The 19,690-nt window shown below is 38.6% G+C and overlaps 1 protein-coding gene across 6 annotated transcripts in view; it reads left to right on the top strand.

Moving 5' to 3' along the window:
- Positions 1-12,686, top strand: part of LOC103179999 (influenza virus NS1A-binding protein) — a 30,025-nt gene extending 17,339 nt beyond the window's left edge. For all 6 annotated transcript variants that reach the window (XM_007895586.2, XM_007895585.2, XM_042334866.1 and 3 more), the window contains 12 exons: positions 430-599; positions 1,710-1,785; positions 2,136-2,309; positions 2,614-2,739; positions 6,354-6,461; positions 7,757-7,877; positions 8,444-8,668; positions 9,103-9,224; positions 9,512-9,638; positions 9,726-9,857; positions 10,345-10,518; positions 11,452-12,686. In XM_007895586.2, the coding sequence (XP_007893777.1) occupies positions 430-599; positions 1,710-1,785; positions 2,136-2,309; positions 2,614-2,739; positions 6,354-6,461; positions 7,757-7,877; positions 8,444-8,668; positions 9,103-9,224; positions 9,512-9,638; positions 9,726-9,857; positions 10,345-10,518; positions 11,452-11,711 (1,815 nt within the window). In that variant the 3' untranslated portion in view covers positions 11,712-12,686. The remainder of the gene's footprint in view (positions 1-429; positions 600-1,709; positions 1,786-2,135; positions 2,310-2,613; positions 2,740-6,353; positions 6,462-7,756; positions 7,878-8,443; positions 8,669-9,102; positions 9,225-9,511; positions 9,639-9,725; positions 9,858-10,344; positions 10,519-11,451) is intronic.
- The last annotated feature ends 7,004 nt before the right edge of the window (positions 12,687-19,690 follow it).

Raw genomic sequence — 19,690 nt, 5'->3', positions numbered from 1 at the left:
TGATATTACAAATCTTTTTTTGTTAAAGGGTAAATTTGATTCTGAAGATATGCTGAACTGGTTAGCTAAAGACACGTTTGTAATGAATACTAGCGAATAATTGAATTTCTGATTTTTTTTCTTTTCATGGTATTAGCTTAAACATAGCTTTTAGTAGGTGGGTGGTTATATTCTTGATATATGGTTTTAAAATCCTATTGAAATTATAAATTTTATTCCATTTTGCCTCCCTTCAGCTGGATTGGAGTTGCCAAATAACAACTGGTTAACTTTTTTGGTTGTAAGATTGATTAAAATTATAATTATAGTAAGCAAAGATGAAATATCATCTGAGAAACTGCGATTTAACTGAAGATTGTCTGAAGTGACTGAAGTACTTCAGAGTTCATGTATTTCTTCCCCTCCACCCCCCCCCCCCCCCCAATTCAGGTCTGCGGACATGAGATGCTGGCTCACAGAGCCGTCCTTGCTTGCTGCAGTCCTTATTTGTTTGAAATCTTCAACAATGATAGTGATCCCCATGGATTTTCTCATGTGAAATTTGATGACCTGAACCCAGCTGCAGTTGAAGTCTTAATGAACTACGCCTACACTGCACAGTAAGTGTTCGTGATGAAGCCCTGTCTTCAAATAATTGTCTCTACTAAAGAAAATATTTCCCTATGCAGTTACAGTGCACCTCCAAAGTGCAGTGAAATCTTGAGTCCTGCTCAAATATTTTCAACAAGCTCAGAAAATAACTTGCTCTGTCCCCAAAGTATTTTTTTTCTTTTTTGGGGGGGACACCTTACTAAGTTCTATGTGTACATGCTGCCTGTACATGAAATTTTTCCTTTGTCGAATGGGCTGGGCACTTGCTCTCCGGAGAATATAATGCTGAATTGCATACTGAAACTCACAATTTAAGACTTGTAGAAGTGTGGCCACTTTTTTATTTGGGAGCCATATGAATGAGCCTATCTTTTCTGCATCACTTTTAATACAGTGGTAGAGTACATAAACCCTGATAAAGCCATGTACGAGTAGCCTAGTTCTTGAAGGCTGGTATATTTCTTGCTGGGTCTGGAAGATTATTGTCCTTTCCCAAATTGCCTTGTTTTGCTGTTGGTTAGCAGAGAAGGTCTTCTGTGAGTATGTTTAGCTGTAATTGGTTAAGCAAGTTTCCTTACTCCACACCCTAATAATAATCCCTCCAAAACCCAAAACAATAATTAATTGGTCATTTTCAATCTACGACTGTTTGTGGGACATTGCAGTGCGCAATTGGCTGCCGCGTTCGCCCACAAATATACAGTCAATTCACTTTACAGTGTGTTCTGTGAAGCGCTTTGGGACGTCCTCCCGACGTGAAAAGCGCTATATCAAATGCAAGGATTATTATTATATATTATGAAGACTTGACATTTTCAATTCCTGTTGAGTAAACAGATTACGTGAATATTTGTTCCGATTTCTTTGTTGACCCTGAATTTTCACATTCTTTTTATTCTCAATAGGATTAAAATTTATCTTTCAATACAAAATACTTTTTTGTTTTTATGATTGATGCATACGTTCAAGCTTACTAGAAAGAATGTTTAAAAATGGAAGATAATGTTTTCATTCAAAATAATTCAGAATTGGGCCAATTAAATTTTTCCTTTTTGACTGTAAATCTTTTAATTGGTAAAATGTAAATTCTTTTACATTTGGTTTATGTTGCATTGCAGGCTAAAGGCCGATAAAGATCTGGTAAAAGATGTGTATTCAGCTGCCAAAAAATTAAAGATGGACAGAGTGAGGCAGGTATGTATCTGCATTTTGAGCTAATTAAGGGGCTTCAAAACTGAAGAAGGAGGCTGTTTTAAATCCTTTTTAATCTAATCAAAAAATATTTCAGGATTTTCATCTGACGGTCTAGTTTTAATCATTTATCTAGTCACTTTTTATATTGACCTAATGCAATATCATCTATCTTTCTCGTCCCTTTTCCGTCCCTATTTGATGTTCGAGTTTTTTTTTAAATCAATTTCTAGATATTTCTTGTTTTTGATGGTTCACCTTCCAAAATAAAATGACTATTTTGGTAATTGCAATTTTTCTGTGGGGTGCATAAAGTTGCTTAATGTTTCTAACTACACCTGACTTTCTGTTAGGTATGTGGTGATCATATATTATCCCGGATGGAAGTTCAGAATTGCATTTCTTATCGAAACTTTGCTAGTCAAATGGGAGATTCTCGACTGCTGGGTCAGATTGATAATTGCATTCAGGAACACTTGATGGAGATTTCAGAGCAAGATGCTTTTCTGAAACTTCCACGACTAAAGGTAAGCAAAAATTAGAAATTGAGCACCTCAGCTCACTCATCTACTACAAAAAGGGCTTTTGATTTGTAATGAGTAGTTTGTGTTTTCCAATTTGACCATTATTCATTTGCTCATCTTGTTGTTTGCAAAATAACTAGATTTCGACATAATTGCTTCCTCAAGCACTCAAAATTTGTTTTTGTTTGGGCATTGAAATCTGTGAGTTGCTTGAATTTACAACACTGATGTGAAATTGTTTCTGAAAACTCATTTTGCCCTGGTAAGAGGGTGCTCTCATTGACTGANTTTTTTTTCTCTCTCTCAGCTGGAGGTGATACTGGAAGAAAATGTCTCCTTGCCTAACAATGGTAAACTCTACACAAAGGTAATCAACTGGGTGCAACGTAGTGTCTGGGAGAATGGAAAAAGCCTGGAGGAGCTGATGGAAGAGGTTAGTGGAACAGAATAAATACTTTTTGTCGATCTATGGAGGCTTACACATAAAGTATGTTGTTAAATGATGCTAAAGAATTTAAATTTTGCTATAGGTGCCCCCAAGCTGAGAAACTGGGGTGTGCAGGTGAGCAGTATAAATTGTTTAGTTTGTTCTTTGCTTCATGCAGCATTATTTGTGTAAATTGCTGTTTTCATTTTGTTTTGAAGCTTTTTTTGCAGTGTAGAAAAGTATAGAACAAGAAAAGGTACTTGTATGTGTTTAACTGCCTTTCTTCCACAGCTAATCCAGATGAGTAAGTACAGCATTCTAATTGTTCTCCCTCCCAATTGATTTTTCTTTCCTTAGATTAAACCTAACAAAAGTAGGATACTCCAAGCCTGAAGAAAATGAAGATACTACGAGGGTAGTGACTCATAAAGAAGCAGCGGCCTTTCCCTAAAGTCTGCAGAATCTTGCTTTGAGCAGAGATTTGAATTAATGGTGTTTACTCTTTACAGGATTGATAAGGTTACTTAACTTGCTATGTTATGATATTGTGGCAAAATCAGCCAAAACTTGCATATCTCCGTTTGCTGTCAGGATTGTAGTGTGAGATATTTGTGGTTTGCTGTGTAAAATACTGACTCAGTTTTGAAACAGTTTAATTTAAATGGTGGAAAACAATTTTGACCTTATTCAGGTAAGTCTATAAGATTGTAATTTTAACTATTCCAGTTCATACTAGACAATTTCAGAAGCTAAATGCTATCTGACTTTGAATATTACTGGATCGGCTGTTATTTAGAGTAGCTGTGATGGGCATGTGATGTGTCAATATTGCTTCTCAAATAGATGGTTATTGACAGTAATGCTGTCAGCAGTTTGTTTTCAAACAATCTATACAAGGCTGCCTAGTGGGTCAGCACGTAGTGCACAGATCTTTTATAATGATGATGATAATAATAATCGCATTTGATATAGCGCTTTTCACATCTTCGAGATGTCTCAAAGCGCTTCACAGGATAGACTAAAGTGAATTGACTATATTTGTGGGCGAAATGCGGCAACCAACCAACAGCAGCGTCCCCACAAGCAGTTGTGGATTGAAATGACCAATTTATTATTTTTTTTGAGGAATTATTATCAGACGTGTGGAGTAAGGATACTTGCCCAAGGTTTCACTCTGCTGGGAATCAAATCCAGGTCCCTCGCTTGCAAAGCGAGTGCTCTAACCACTGAGCTATAGAACTCCACAACTCTCCTCCCCATCCCACACTGTACCTTCTCCTCAGCCATGTGCTGGATCTTCCTTTCTTCTACCTCATGTTCAAGCTTCTCTTCTTTGATGGTAGTCGGATATTGTTCTCCATCCAAGTCCCCAAACCACTCTGAAGTTTTCATTCTGCACTAGCTTATCCAGAGGAGACTTTATATGTCATATGTCTGCACTCTAAATTCTATTATGTCGCTCATTATTTTCAAAGCGTTCACAAACAAAGCGTCAGTGTGTGAAATTCTTGCTTTGGTCTAATTCAGAATTGGATGTTACTTTTGTTAGAAGCAGAGGTCCTGTTGTTTTTGTATAAATTGGCCATTTTGATGTATGATTGTTTAATATGCAGAAAATCACTCCCCTGTCAATTCTTTTTAAAGGTTCTTTGTGGAATTTAACATTATGATATTCCATGACAACCATATTTTCCTATTGAAATTGTTTACCCTCTGTGCTCCCAGAATTCAGTGGCAGTTAAACCCAGTGGTGCTGTACTCATTGGCTACCAGAAAATGTTTGAGACTGGCCAGTTACTTTTAGAAGGTGTTCAGGCTGTATTTACTTGTGGAATAGCTTCTTTCCTATTGAAATCATAATGTAGTGTGTATTTTGCACCCCATCATGCTATACTTTAGAAGGTTGCAGTTACTTTCACCACAAATTGAAGACTTGTGAATATTAAAAACAAGACCATATGTGTTGCTAGTATACCAGGTTCCATTTGTTGATTGAGGAAGACCTTTTTTTATTGTATTGATGTCAGTTCATGTGGTTCTGCAGGGTTTGCAGATAGTAAAATGTAGAAGTCATTTGTAAAATGGGGAAGCCAGGCATGTTTTTTGGAAAAACTGGGTAATTTGCATTTGTTAACCATTGTAGTGTTCTAGATTTTTCTATTCTGAAATAATACTCTTGACTGGATCCAGGTGGAACACTGACACCAGAGAGATACACCTGAGAATGAACCATTGCAAATGATTAATTTGCTAACCTGCATTAGATAGAGATCAAGGGTTAGGTAAGGTGTCTGGTAGACAGATAGATGGGTTCACTTCAGTTAAGACCCCTGGTGGTTGGTTCAGGTTTCTATTGTGAACCAGCATTGCAGGACCTCTGTGTGTTCAAATGATGAAGTCACAGGTTCCCTGCTGATTTGCACTGAGGCATTAACTGCTCTCCATTCAAGTTTAGTTGCTTGTGGTAAACTATAAACTGACATTGATCAAAGAAATTTTTTCCCCCATCTGGCATCTTGTTTGACCCTCAACTGTCCTTTCTTCCCTACATCCATGCCATGACCTGCTCACCTCTGCAACTGGCTCTACTGGCTCTCCACCTCACAGAGGATAGAGCGCAGAATCCTTGTCCTCGCCTTCAAGACTCTCCATGGCTTTGCTCCTTCCTACCTCTTTGACCTGCTAACCCCATATCAACCTGTCCACTCAGCAGACTTTGGCCCACCCCGTCATCAGCGATCAGACCTTTAGCCTTTCTGCCCCCACTCTTTAAAACTCCATCCGACGCTCCCTTCACCTTGCTCCCTCCCTTGCCTCCTTTAAGGCACGTCTCAAGCCCCTCCTCTTCATCCGTGTCTTTGGGCACGCTTCTGGCCCCCCACACCCCCGTGATCCCAACCCCCTACTCAGCTCCTAATCCCTGAATGTCTAACACCTTAGGAAATCCTCCTGATGTGAAAGGCGCTATACAAATCTAATTTGTTGTTGTTGGTCAGGTTTAAATAAGGTAGGGCTGCCATTTGAACTTTAGCTTCTCCCTGGCGGCAGGTTAGCTTCGTTGAATGAGTAATCCCCATCCACACCATTGGTTTGGAGAAGAGCCAAAATCAGTTGCACATTGAATTATATTTCTGTATACAATAACGAATCTCAAACTTCAAGCGAATTAAGTTGAAATGAGATGCATACAATTTTAAAGACAAATTAGTGTGTTCTGATTCTCATTTTGTATATTGTCGTGTTGATTGCAAATCTTAAGTGATCTTCAAATCCTGTTTCTGTGTGTTTCTGTATTTCCTGTTTCTTTGCATAATGTCTTCCAAGCAACAACGGTGAAACCTCTACAATGAGAAAAACATCTCCTACCACGTTTGTCGAAGTGGATTTTCTATGCTTCAGTTTTCCAAAGCCAACTAAGCGTGCACAGAACAGATCATCACTGTTTAGAATGAGCTGCTGCCTTCATACGAATGACTTAACTTTCTGTCAGACATCTACAGTTCCCTTCAAGAAAGCCGATTTTCCAGCTCTGAGGAATAAAACCTATCCAGGAGCTTACATAACCTAGTTTGTTGCCATGGAAATAGTAGCAACATGGGTATTCTGTTGCTGTTTTGCAGGTTCAAACCTTGTACTACTCTGCTGAACACAAACTGCTTGATGGAAACGTGCTAGATGGACAGGCTGAGGTGTTTGGCATTGATGATGACCACATTCAGTTTGTGCAGGTACAGAACTTCAGAGGTGTATGTAGAAATTAGTTAGGACTGGACATTCAGTCCTGCTGATCAGAACTGGAACAGAAGCTTTACCTGTGTATTCTGTACAGGGATGTTGGTCTATTTTCAAACATTTTGCATTGCATGATTTGTAATGCAAGCTAGAGAACATTATGGGATTTATTAGTGAGATTCTACAAAGTTAGTTAACCAAGGACATGTGTCCCACATAAGTGCTCCTTGATGTAATCAAAATTGTGTGTGTGCACACTAGCAAATATTTTTCCTGCGGACTATATGCCATTCACTGCACAGATGGCAAAGTAATCTGTTGACAAGCTGAAGGTACTAGGGTAGCTTGATAGGGCTTCGACTAACATTCCCTCCATTTATGCCTTCCTGCCTTTGCAGTAGTCCTAACCTTTTTTGGGGGCACCTTAGGGCTGATGTTGGGACATTTCAGGTTCCAATGACACACACAAATTCTCCACTTAATATATAGCATGTTCCAATACCTTCTCTGGATTTGTTGACTTGATGTCCCATTCTTAATGATTTGAGGAGAGTAGACAACTGACGTCTAGACTTGCAAATATTGCTGGAAGGTTTAAGCAATGCAACTTCTCTACCCCATTCATGCATGGAAAAGTGATTCGTGTGGACAGTCTGAATGACGTGAATCACAATTTACCTCCATGCTAAATAGATCAAAAGTTCAATTGCCCTTCAAGATCTTATTTGTGGTGTAGAGTCTGTCTCTGCTCTGCAAATCCACGTGCCATTTGATGTTCATCTGCTGATGGAATGTTCCGATGGAATTTGTCAACGTAATGCGTACTGTTGGTATTTGAGTCCATAACCTGCTCCAGCAAGGTTGTATGAAGATGATTTGAAAAGAGGATCAAATTTAAGTATAAGATAATAATTTTTCAAATCCAGTCCAATTCTCTTGCTGTGCTTTTCCACCTTGGTCTACTATTTATTCCTCACTCCTTCCATTCCATTGGTGGCCAATCCTTTAAACACTGTCCCTGCTCTCTGGAACTATCTCCCCAAATCCCCTCACCTCAATACCTTGTAGACCAGCCTTCAAAATCCTCATAAGCGTTCTTTGGCCATACCTTTGGGCAACATCCCAAAATTTCCCCCTCTTGGTAATCCTCATTGCCATTTGCTTCAAGAAAATCCTACGAAAGTCACTGCATAAGTGCAAGTTGTTGAATCCCATAGGAGTATGGTGAAGGTAGTGAGTGAATACAGGTGTAGCCTAGCTAGGTTTTCTAGCTGCACACTTGATTTTGCAGAGGAAATCTCCGCGGGAGAATAACCACCGTCAGATGTGCAGCAGCTCTTCTGGAAATTTGTGTGCTCAAGTGCAAACAAACAAACATGAGTGGAAAATCATCGCCTCTGAAAAAACATCAAGTAAGTTGTCTTCAGTTCCAGAAAATCATTTTATCATTTCATTGACTTCACCTGATTTTATATAGAGTATTATTCATTGTCTTTTGGAGGGAGTTAATCTTTATTTCCTTTTGTGCTTTTTAATAATATTGTCTCTATGGCAATTGACATTTCATGCCAAGGGATGAGTGACCTTTTCTAATGCTACTTTAAACAACTGTTGGGCTCATGCAAGTGTTCACAGTAGCTAGGTATGTATGTCTTTTAGACAATAATATCTCAGGATACAGTGTATAGTTTGGGACACAACATGTCAAGTGACTGCCTGGATGGTGGAAGTTGAACTAGATGGACCTTGGTCTTCTTTTGCCTAGCAAATTCTTATTTTCTTCTAAAATTCAAGTTCATTTTGTACTTTTTTGAAATGCCAACTTCAAATTCATGGTCCTTCCTACACTGAGGTTTGCCATTTTATATGAGCACAGGGTTTCCTGCCTCATCTTTCACTTCTGCAAAACAAGTTGATTTTTATGTTTTTTTTTACAAAATACGGCACATGCTAACCAGTCAACTGCTTTCCTATCCAGCCACTACCTTCTTATGCTTGGCTGTTCTCAATGGTGTGCTGTGTGTCATCTTTATTCATGGCCGCAACAGTCCCCACAGTTCACCCTCCAGCACTCCATGTCTGACGAAGAGCATGAGTTTTGAGATTCAGACTGAAGAGGAAGATGATAAACTTCTGCCCCCCATGGAATACGCTCGTTCTGGTCTGGGGACAGCAGAACTGAATGGCAGGCTTATTGTTGCTGGTGAGTCTAAAGTTATTAAGCTTCATAGAGAGGTGGATTTTTGCAGTTCGTAGTTAATTATAGTTTGCAAATTTATTTTTCATTTAAATATCCTGCAACTGACCTGCAATTTCTCATCTAAGTTGTCATTCTTGTGTGCTAGATAAATTGCTTAATACAATGGTATCATGAATGTAGAATATCTACAATTGCTTTGATAAGCTCTGGCTACCTCCCAGAAGTTAATATTGCTCAAATTTACCTACACTTTGCCCAGCACTAATTTATAAGGTACTGCTTTTGCCCTCCAAACATTTGAATTCCCTATTTTATTTTGTTTTTTAAAAAGTTTACTGATGAAATTGATGCTTAAGAGTTTGGGTGTGTTGGGTTAACTGTTTATTTCTGTAACTTTACACTTGGGATTTGTCTTGACTTGTGGTTCTGGTTGTTAGGTGGCTATAACCGAGAGGAATGCTTGCGCACAGTCGAGTGCTACGATCCTGCAACTGATAATTGGAGCTTCATTGCTCCGATGAGGACTCCACGAGCACGGTTTCAAATGGCAGTGTTAATGGTAAGTGCTGGGCTAAAGGAAGAACTGTGTAGAGAGGAGCGTTAAGTTGTGGTCAAAAGAACTTGGGTAGAAATTTGTACACATTGTAGTGTTTTGATTTTTTTCAAACCCTCAATTATGAAGCTGTTCTCGTAATTGTGAATTCCGGTGAGATTTAACTTTGTTTCAGTGTTAGTCTTCTCAGCATCTTAATTGTATCTAATAGCGTTCATGCACTCTGCTGGGTAATTTAAATTTGCCTGTAATCGATTAGGTTAGAGATAGATGTCCGTTCTTTTGTGCTGCAGGACCAACTGTACGTTATAGGTGGATCCAACGGGCACTCAGATGAACTTGGATGTGGTGAGACTTACAATCCCAATACTGATGACTGGACACCCGTACCAGAACTCCGTACGAATCGTTGTAATGCAGGTAAGCATTACCTTAGAATTATACTAACTGTGTTGTAACTAATTAAATTGAAGTGGTTTACTTGACTGGATTTTGATTGGTTGACAGGTGTATGTTCCCTGAACAGCAAGCTGTATATTGTCGGTGGATCAGATCCATATGGACAAAAGGGATTAAAAAACTGTGATGCCTTTGACCCAGTTTCACAAATCTGGACAAACTGTGCTCCTCTTAATACACGTACGTATAATTCTCTGGAATAAAGTGTAAATCTGCTACATTTTCTCAATTGTGGACAATATTGGCTAAAGTAAATAAATGTAATAAGTAACCTTTTATAAAATTATTCACCCTGGTCTGTCTTTAAAATCCGCCTATAATCCTCCTCCCTCAGCGTCTGATAGTCTCATGAAGCTCTCCAAGATGGATATTCTTCATGAGGGAGGGTATATAAATGCACACTATTTGCTGATATTGCTGCGTTTTTGTCAATTTCATTCCCTCCCCTGAAGGAATTCGACTTAACTTTTACTGGAGCACTGTTTCACAAGTAGCTCTTGGTACCTCACAAAAACCAGGCTGTTTGTGGATGACTAGATAATGATTGTCAGCAGAATGTTTCATTGTGGGAATTGCAATTGCATTGAAGCCAATTTCAACAAGTTCCTGATTTAAGATGTTAATATTTTGACTGGCACATTTTAAAATCATGCTATTGAATATCTAGGTAGGCATCAGGCTGCCGTCTGTGAGCTCGATGGTTACCTGTATGTCGTTGGAGGTGCAGAATCGTGGAACTGCCTGAATACAGTGGAACGTTACAATCCTGACAACAACACCTGGACTCTGGTTTCACCCATGAATATGGCTCGCCGTGGAGCTGGAGTGGCTGTCTACGATGGTGAGAAGAAACGAGTTGTTATATTGAGCCAAGCCAATTTTTAAAGAGGTTACAGTAGGATCAGAAATTTAATTGTTTTTCCAGTAGATGGGATTTTAATAATGGAGAAAGAGGAGGATGAGGAAATCTCAAAGACTGGCAAGAAATTATTAAATTGCCACACTTGTATGTTGTAAGACGGATAAGCATGCTTTATAGTTTTCCTGATTTCTCTAGAATTTCTATTAATGTCATTATAGAAGCACATTATTTTATAGCACAAAAGGGGGCCATTTGGCCTATTGTGCTAGTGCAGAAAGAATTGGTAAATAGGGCACGCTGTGCAAGGAGAGGATTTCAATCTCATTTTACATTTTGTCAGGCGTTGGAGCAAGCTCACTCATGTCAAATTTGATCCATGGAGGGCAATCAGTTTAAAAAATGCTTTGGGTCCAGCTACAAGTGGAGTCCTGTAGCTCAGTGGTTAGAGCACTCGCTTTGCAAGCGAGAGACCTGAGTTCAATTCCAGACAGGGCGAAACCTTGGGCAAGTTTCCTTACTCCACACGCCTAATAATAATCCCTCCAAAACCAAAAACAATAATAAATTGGTCATTTTCAATCAACGGCTGTTTGTGGGACATTGCTGTGCGCAATTGGCTGCCGCGTTCGCCCACAAATATACAGTCAATTCACTTAACAGTGTGTTCTGTGAAGCGCTTTGGGACGTCCTCCCGACGTGAAAAGCGCTATATCAAATGCAAGGATTATTATTATTATTATTATTATTATAGTTGGGATTCAGGTTAAATTGTGTGCTACTTATCAGGCTTGAAGCTACAGCAAGGAGTAAAGTGTGCTAATAAACCTGATCGTTACACATGTTCTGTGATTGTGTTAACACTGATTCATTTCTTCAAATTTCTGTTATTTACATTGCGATCCTACTTTACAGGTAAGATCTTTGCTGTGGGTGGTTTTGATGGGACACATGCGCTCAGCTGTGTTGAGAGTTTTGACCCGGCCAAAAACGAGTGGAAGATGCTGGGAAGTATGACATCATCAAGGAGCAATGCTGGGGTTGCTGTCGTCGATGGACTGCTCTATGCTGTGGGAGGCTTCGATGGCAATGAGTTTCTGAACACCGTGGAAGTATACAACCCAGAAACCAATGAATGGAGCCCATACACCAAAATAAATATGTCCAGTTTGTAAAGTTTAGCTTCCTTTTAAGCTGAACTGGTTTAATGATTTGTGTTGCAACCATTGATGGGCTAGGGTGGGGGGAGGGTTTGGATTCTACATTTTTGGGGTGTTTATGGTTGAGGAGTAAGTATCCAGAAAAATTAAAGCATGAACTCTGGGTGTTGGTAACATGAAGCCTTTGCATATTGCATATGTTAAATTACATGAAGCTGTAAATAGTATTGTCCCAAGATGTAGGTATGTTTTTGTGTTGCCTAGTGTGTTTTTGAAAAAGTAACGCGCAAACCTGGTGTGCAAACAGTTTAATTTAAAAATCTGGAAAATAGGAAAAAAAATTCAAAAGAGCTTCCCCAGAGTTTTTGTTTTGCACAATTTGCACATTGCCTCATCGTGAAGCAGATGGTTTTGAATTTGAGTGCAGCATAACTACAAAATAACAAAGGGTTTTAAAAAAAAGGGGAAATAGGCTTTCTGGTCTCTGTTAAATACCTTTTTATTTTTTTTCCGGTACTATGAACAGCAAAGAGCTTAAATGCATCATTGATAAGCTGACATGCCTGCCAATGAAAACTTTTTTTTGATTAAATGTTTTATCACCTTTTTATAAAAAATTTATACTTGGATTCTACACAGAGAAATAAAATGGCAGATATCGTTCTGAAGCATTAAAAACTCAAATAAATGCATACTAGAGTTTGTAAGGCAAGAGTTGGATCTGTATAGATTTCTTAAGCTTTTTAAGTGTTTCGCCTCTGCCTCTGCTGTAACTTATTATACTAATCCATGTAAATGCTTGTTGAATTTAAGGAGAGTTTCCAAATGTGAAAATGTATTGGCGTGGAATATTGAAAAGTGCATTTGTTTTGATGCTGGATTTTTAGAAAGTGTCTGAATGAGAATTCTATGAATTTTGTTACAAACTGCGTAGCTAACATTCCTAAACCACAATGCTGAATTAGGAAATAAATATATTTAAACTCCCAACATTTTTAGACTTTGTGTTTTCTTCCAGTGTTGTCTTTTCTTAATACAAAATAATGGATTTTGGCAATTTATGGGGTTGGCGTGGATTTTCTCTCGTTGGTATTTAATCAGAAGTGGTTAAGTACACCTCTCATAAAAATGCTTTGTTGACGTACGGCTTTATTTACTCATGTTTGTAATTTTTATGTTAACTTGAAAGAAATTGGATTTAAACAACAACTGCTGTGCCGGATACAATCCACAAGATTAGTACTTTTCTCAAAGCTTCCCCCGACCACCACCACTCTGTAGCTTGTGTCATTTTTCCTTTTGTGTCTGCTTTTGGGAAATCAGGAGAAAATGAGAATATTTTGAAGAATTCCAAGCAGGGCGAAATCTTGGGCAAGTTTCCTTACTCCACACGCCTAATAATAATCCCTCCGAAACAAAACAATAATAAAATTGGTCATTTTTAATCCACAACTATTTTTGGGACACTGCTGTGTGCAATTGGCTGCTGAGTTTCGCCCACAAATATACAGTTGATTCACTCTACAGAATATTCTTTGAGATGCCGAGAAGACGTGAAAAGCACTATCAAATGCAAGGATTATTATTAATATATCGCTAAAGTTGAAGTTATCTTGTAAAGACTACCGCAACTACATGTTTACTGGTGAGTAATTGATGTTTTGCCCATCTAAATATTCCCATTTTATTATGAATCCCAAACCTTATTAAGGAAACCATGCATGTTTATTAATTACAAATGCCATCCTCTAAATAACTATATGAATGTCCATATGTGCATATCTTGCTTGTTGGGTACATGAAATGAAATGCGATTACTGAATTTTTTTCTCCCCAATACTTTCCTGAATGTGACCTTTGTGGTTTCCCTGTGGTACCAATAACCGATTGCATTTGTAGCAATGTAATGTTGGAAGACTTCAGTTCAGGGATTAATGCCAGTTTCAAACATTAAGAACCTCTTGGCTCAAAAAGGTTTACTTTATGAATTTACTTTTGGATGCAGATGGCTTCCAATTAAATCTTGTGGTGGTATTACCTCAGTGACTTGAAGGAAGGTTAAAGGGCTCATTTCCTGCTTGTTCAGTGAATTAGCTGTGATTATTTATGGAAGCTGCAACAATCATATCAATTTATTGCAGCAAATTGAGATAAGGTGGAGTAGATTATGTTGTGTGTTAATAGCAGTGAATCTGTTTACTGCCATAAAACTGTCTAAATATGTCTTCAAACCTGGATATTTAGTGAGGAATTTACAATTTGAGTTATTAATTTACACTCCTTTAAATTGTGTGCAAATTGCCCAGTGTTTTGCCTACAAATGCAGTCCTTCACTGGATAACTATTTATGAAGTGCTTCAAGATGTTTTGACTTATAGATCCTGTGTCAAATGCAAGAATTATTAAATTGCTAGGATTTCTGTTTTGGAATAAAAAAAACATTCTGGGTGTATTCCAAATTTTTTTGAAAGCAACTTTAAAAAAATGGTGAAACAGAGCTGGATTCTAATTCTGGAAAATATGGAGTTGAGCTTTCCAGCAATTTATTCAGTTATAGAGACTGGGCATATTGAAAGTCAACGCCAGTTATGCTTAACATGCAAGTATGAATTTCGCAACATTCATTGAAATTGAAGTGAAATAGGCTGTTCTGCTAAACAATCTTTGTTGCATTCAGTTCCACTTTGATTAGCAAGGAAATGAGAGCAGTGTTCAACTGCTAATTGGTTTCGTTAGCTTTAGATTATTACTAACACTTCCTAGATTTCAGCATTGGAACGCTTGTTTATTTTAGACGTATGCGTCACATCTGGAATCAGTAACAGTGAAAAAAGGAACTGCAGGCAAGAGCAGCTTCTCACGTGAGCATGTTTTTGGTATGGGGGAAGGGGGTGTTGCTCTTAACCAGAACCATCTAATTTTGTCCAAGCTTTCTGTAGTTTAATTTTATTTCAACCAGAGGTGCAGATGTGAAATTAAATGTCATATTTGAGGCACTAATGGGATATCAAATTTTAATTTTATAGGATTTTCCATTCAAGTTCACACACCGCCTAAAATAAACCATAGCCAGTCTTTAAGATGGTATTTACCATATTTTTAATCACATTTTCAAAATGTATTGACAAACACCAACAGGATTAGAACAGGATCATTTTAGATGCAACATACCTGGCATTTATTAATAATTATTTTAATAATAATACTTGCATTTGACATAGTGCCTCATCACGTCTTCGAGATATCTCAAAGCGCTTCACAGAATATACTGTAAAATGTAGTGACTGCATATTGTGGGCCAAACGAGGCAGCCAATTGCATACAGCAGTGTCCCACAATCATTCATGGATTGAGTGACCAAATTATTATTTTAGTTTTGAAGAGATTATCACCCTGGAAAAGTGATGTCCCCAAGGCCTCATTCGATTACTCACAAATTTACTGAATATGGCATTTGCATTGCATTTCTATAAAATGTTCAGCAAACTGTCCCAGAATGTTTTTATTGCTTGCTGATGCAATTTTGGTCTGATTGTGGCATATTTTGGACTGATGACCATTATGCGCTTGAAGCTGCACAGAACAATTTTAAACCATCGGGAACGGAAGGTTTGAAACTAATTTCCTGATGCAAACAAAGATTGCAAAGCGCACACAGTTGGTTTTGTGCAAAAGAAAATATTTGGATCGGAATTTCACATATCAGTCTCACAACTTTTACGAAATAGCGGTATTTTATATAATGACGTTTTGTAACATTTGAATAGGTTTGTAATGATTTATTTTTGTTAGAAATTACAATCGGAGCAGCTCAGTGCCAGTAGTGGAAGCTACTGAAAGGAAGTTGAATGGAAAAAATATACGTTCCCCCCATCTAGTCGCTGTTCTAAGCAATTGATCACTAATAAAGAGTTGTGGAAACAGCCTGCATTATTCCAAATTTTGATAACGAGGGCATGTTCCCTCCTGCCACAGTATGCTTGTATATCTGATTACACATTTTTTTTTAAAAAAGCCTTATTTGATCCTTGTAGATATCCGCTTGCATGTGACATAGAAATTGAACAATAATCATGTAATTTGACCGACTGCAATTACCTGTGAAGAGCTTTACGATATTTTAATGTAAAATAGGCACTATATCAAATTGCAAGGACTATTATTTGTCTCCAATCTTTTTACTGTAAATCTTAACTGAAATGCTCTAGCAATGATCACCTCCATATATTCAAGTGGCCTTTTGAAAATTGCTGTTCGGAGCATTTCAGTAGTGGAGGGTAACGGTGGGGTTGTAGGTACAGCAATGTGAATAAATCTTACATTTGGACATTCATGACTTCGTTGGAAACTATAAAACAATGTTTCTCCCTTTTGAAGTCCCTGATCTATTTCAAATGATTTATGATATTTCAAACAATTTTATTTTACCTTCTCTCTGGTTTTCATTACTAACGGTGCTTGGAGTTTGCTAAATGAGCAGAATCGCGAGGTTTCCCATTCCACAAAGGAGCTCCTTGTCCATGCTTCATAAACATTAATCAGGTCAACTAAATCCCTCCAGAATAGAACAGAGGCCTAGGAATGGAAAAATGAAAGGTACGGATTTGACATGTGTTTTCAAAGCAATGAGGCTTTGACAAAATTGGACAAAATTTGGCTTTTATTTTTAAATAAGGGGCCTTATTTTGTTTTGCTATTTTCAGCAGTATAGAGAACAAGCAGCGAGGTTGTGAAAGCAATCATTTAATAATAATAACCCTATATTTGATATAGTGCGTTATATCTTCAATATGTTTCAAAGCCCTTCACAGAATATACTGTAAAGTAAATTGACTTTACAATATATGTAAAATAGCTCAGTGCTCAGTGTAGCTCAGTGGTTAGAGCACTCGCTTTGCAAGTGAGAGACCTGAGTTCAATTCCAGGCAGAGGGCGAAACCTTGGGCAAGTTTCCTTACTCCACACAGAGCCTAATAATAATCCCTCCAAAAACCAAAAAAACAATAATTAATTGGTCATTTTCAATCTACGACTGTTTGTGGGACATTGCTGTGCGCAATTGGCTGCCGCGTTCGCCCACAAATATACAGTCAATTCACTTTGCAGTATGTTCTGTGAAGCGCTGTGGGACGTCCTCCCGACGTGAAAAGCGCTATATCAAATGCAAGGATTATTATTAAAATATATTTTGTGGGCAAAATGTGGCAGCCAATTGTGCACAGCAGTGTCCCACAAACAGTTGTGGATTGAGTGACCAAATTATTGTTATTTTTTTAAGGGATTATAAATGTTTTTGATCAGTCTTTTGTCAGTCTCCGGTGGATGTACTAATTGGTTTAATGATTGAAATGGTGCAAGATGAAATACAGGTGCTTTATCACCGCTCTGACCTGGGCACATGATAATAGGTTCAGGGGTTTGTTTGCACTGCATTGATTTTCTGCTGTAGAAGTGCTCTGTGTTGTCCTTTGTTGGCACTGCAGTCACATCTATAAAACATAAGCACATAAGTAGTTGGGCTGTTTGTATGTAAATATTCTCACACTCCCTGCTTCCTTTCCATAAATATCTAAACCACGTGCTTGCCATCATGCTCTGGGTCCGTGCTAAAGTCTATTTGCTAATTTCATAGTGTCTGGAAATGTAAAGAGTAGCCAGAATTTGCTTAGTGTCTTAAACAGAAGACCTTCTCCATGATCTTCTCAGGGCAACCAGGAATGGGCAAGCTTTGTCTGCTCTGCCAGTCTCGTACAGTGTTCATAAAGTCCTGTTATCCCTGTTTTTTTCTACGGTGCACTGACCTAACAACTGAAACTTGGAAGAATGATGACAATTATATTTAGCAGTACTTAACTGTATTCAGTACAAGTGTTTAATTGTATTTAGACTCGATTTGTTCAGCAACAGAAAATAAAAGTTCATTGTAAGAAAAAAAAAGAAGGGGTGTAACAGGACTGCGAACACCCTGTACATTGAGTTAAAACAACACACTGCCCAACCATTACTGCCTTGAGCAGTGCTTGGGCTAGAATGTATATTTTTTGACTATGTAACACAATGCATTAGCCTAGAAAATGAGCAGGCACACATTCAGGCTGTACAAACTGCTATTAAGCTGCGAATCACCAACAGCTGCACCAAGGATTCTGACGCACAATGCCCACCATCTGAACACAGCTGCACTGATTGCCTTTGCCCAGTCACCCCACACTGAGCAGGTGGTTGCAAAGGCACAGGGAATACCGTGGACGGACACGATGACATTTTCAAGTAAGTAACTAACAAATATTGTCATTACATTTCTTAAACAATTTTCAAATAGTGTGAGAGTAAGAAATGTGAGGGAGAAGGGGATTAGGAGGGGCAGAGGCTTGTGATGAGTATAAACTGGCACAGACCAGTTGGTCCACATGGCTTGTTTCTGTGCTATAACGTTCTATGTAAAAACACAGAGTGGAATTCTGAAATTCCACCTCATCTTAGCCTGCAAGACAATTTTCTTTTTAACATTTTGAGGTTGGACAGAATGGCGGAAGTTTCTTAAACTCTTAACTTGGAAACAGTCCTTTTAAGAACTGAACAACTGGCTTAGTTACCTCTTCCTTGTAGAGGAGATGTGGCCATTTCTCCCAAACGGCTCCCCCCACCCCTTCCAGCTGTACATAATAATCCTATAATAATAATCCTTGCATTTGATATAGCACTTTTCACGTCGGGAGGACGTCCCAAAGCGCTTCACAGAACACACTGTAAAGTGAATTGACTGTATATTTGTGGGCGAACGCGGCAGCCAATTGCGCACAGCAATGTCCCACAAACAGTCGTAGATTGAAAATGACCAATTTATTATTGTTTTGTTTTTTTGGAGGGATTATTATTAGGCTCTGTGTGGAGTAAGGAAACTTGCCCAAGGTTTCGCCCTCTGCCTGGAATTGAACTCAGATCTCTCGCTTGCAAAGCGAGTGCTCTAACCACTGAGCTACAGGACTCCACATACACCCTCTCCTGAGTATGCATGGGTCACAGCTCCCCAGGTGCACTGTCTTAAGTTTTGGCCTGTGCTTTGCCTGCCAACTTGGCCCCTGCCCTGATTCCGGCCGAGCTCTGGCTTTAGCTGCAAACAATTTTTTCAGGAATATTATCAAAAAAATCCTGGCCCTAGTACCTCTCCATTCTTAGGGATGGATCCACCAAGGACATGAATTGGAACCTACCAATTAAGGCTTGCCATTTTCAGTCGAAAAAACATGCCTGTACTATTTAGATACTGATGAACAGGAGTAGGCCATTCATCCCCTCAAGCCTGTTCCACCATTCTGCTAGATCATGGCTGATCTGTTCCTCAACCCCATTTACCTGCCTTTTCTCCATATCCTTTGATACCCTTACCTAACAATGAGCTCAATATATTGTTGTTAAGATGTTCTCATTCACACTGACAAACCCAGTATTTCTAACCAGGTTACGTACTGCTGTGGGTGGAATACCAATACAGTATGATTCAAAGTTGGTGATAGCTTTTGTTTTAGTAATGTATCGATCAACAGCATTCAAGCACCATAAGGCACTGCAGTGGAAACTGCACCTTAGATACCAAGAAAGTAACCGCTCCTGACCTCAACTATTCCACTGTCCTATGATCAGTTGGTGAGTAGCGACCAGACACTTCTACCACAAAGTAATCTCTACAAAACCAATGCAATAGTTCTATTAAGGTGGCAATAGGCTATACTATACAGTGGCTATAGTTTTAGACTGAGTACTTGCTGTGTGGAGCTGGGATAAGCACTCATTCTTAATAGTTGTGGACTTAGATTGGTTTGTACTGTGAGTACAAATTGCCTGGTACTGTGTGTGTGCTTAGGTTGTGCTGTACACTGGATTGGTAAACTGACCCACAGGAGGGCAACCACCCAGAAGTACCCCAGAAGCAATGTTTTTGTATTGCACCTGCTCTAGAATTATCAACGGGTTAAAAAGGGAGGGCAAATTTA

This window comes from Callorhinchus milii, unplaced genomic scaffold, assembly GCF_018977255.1.
Source record: "Callorhinchus milii isolate IMCB2004 unplaced genomic scaffold, IMCB_Cmil_1.0 Scaffold5, whole genome shotgun sequence".
Lineage (NCBI taxonomy): Eukaryota > Metazoa > Chordata > Chondrichthyes > Chimaeriformes > Callorhinchidae > Callorhinchus > Callorhinchus milii.
Note: the sequence above shows the minus strand (reverse complement) of the source record. Positions and strands in the feature narration are given on the sequence as shown.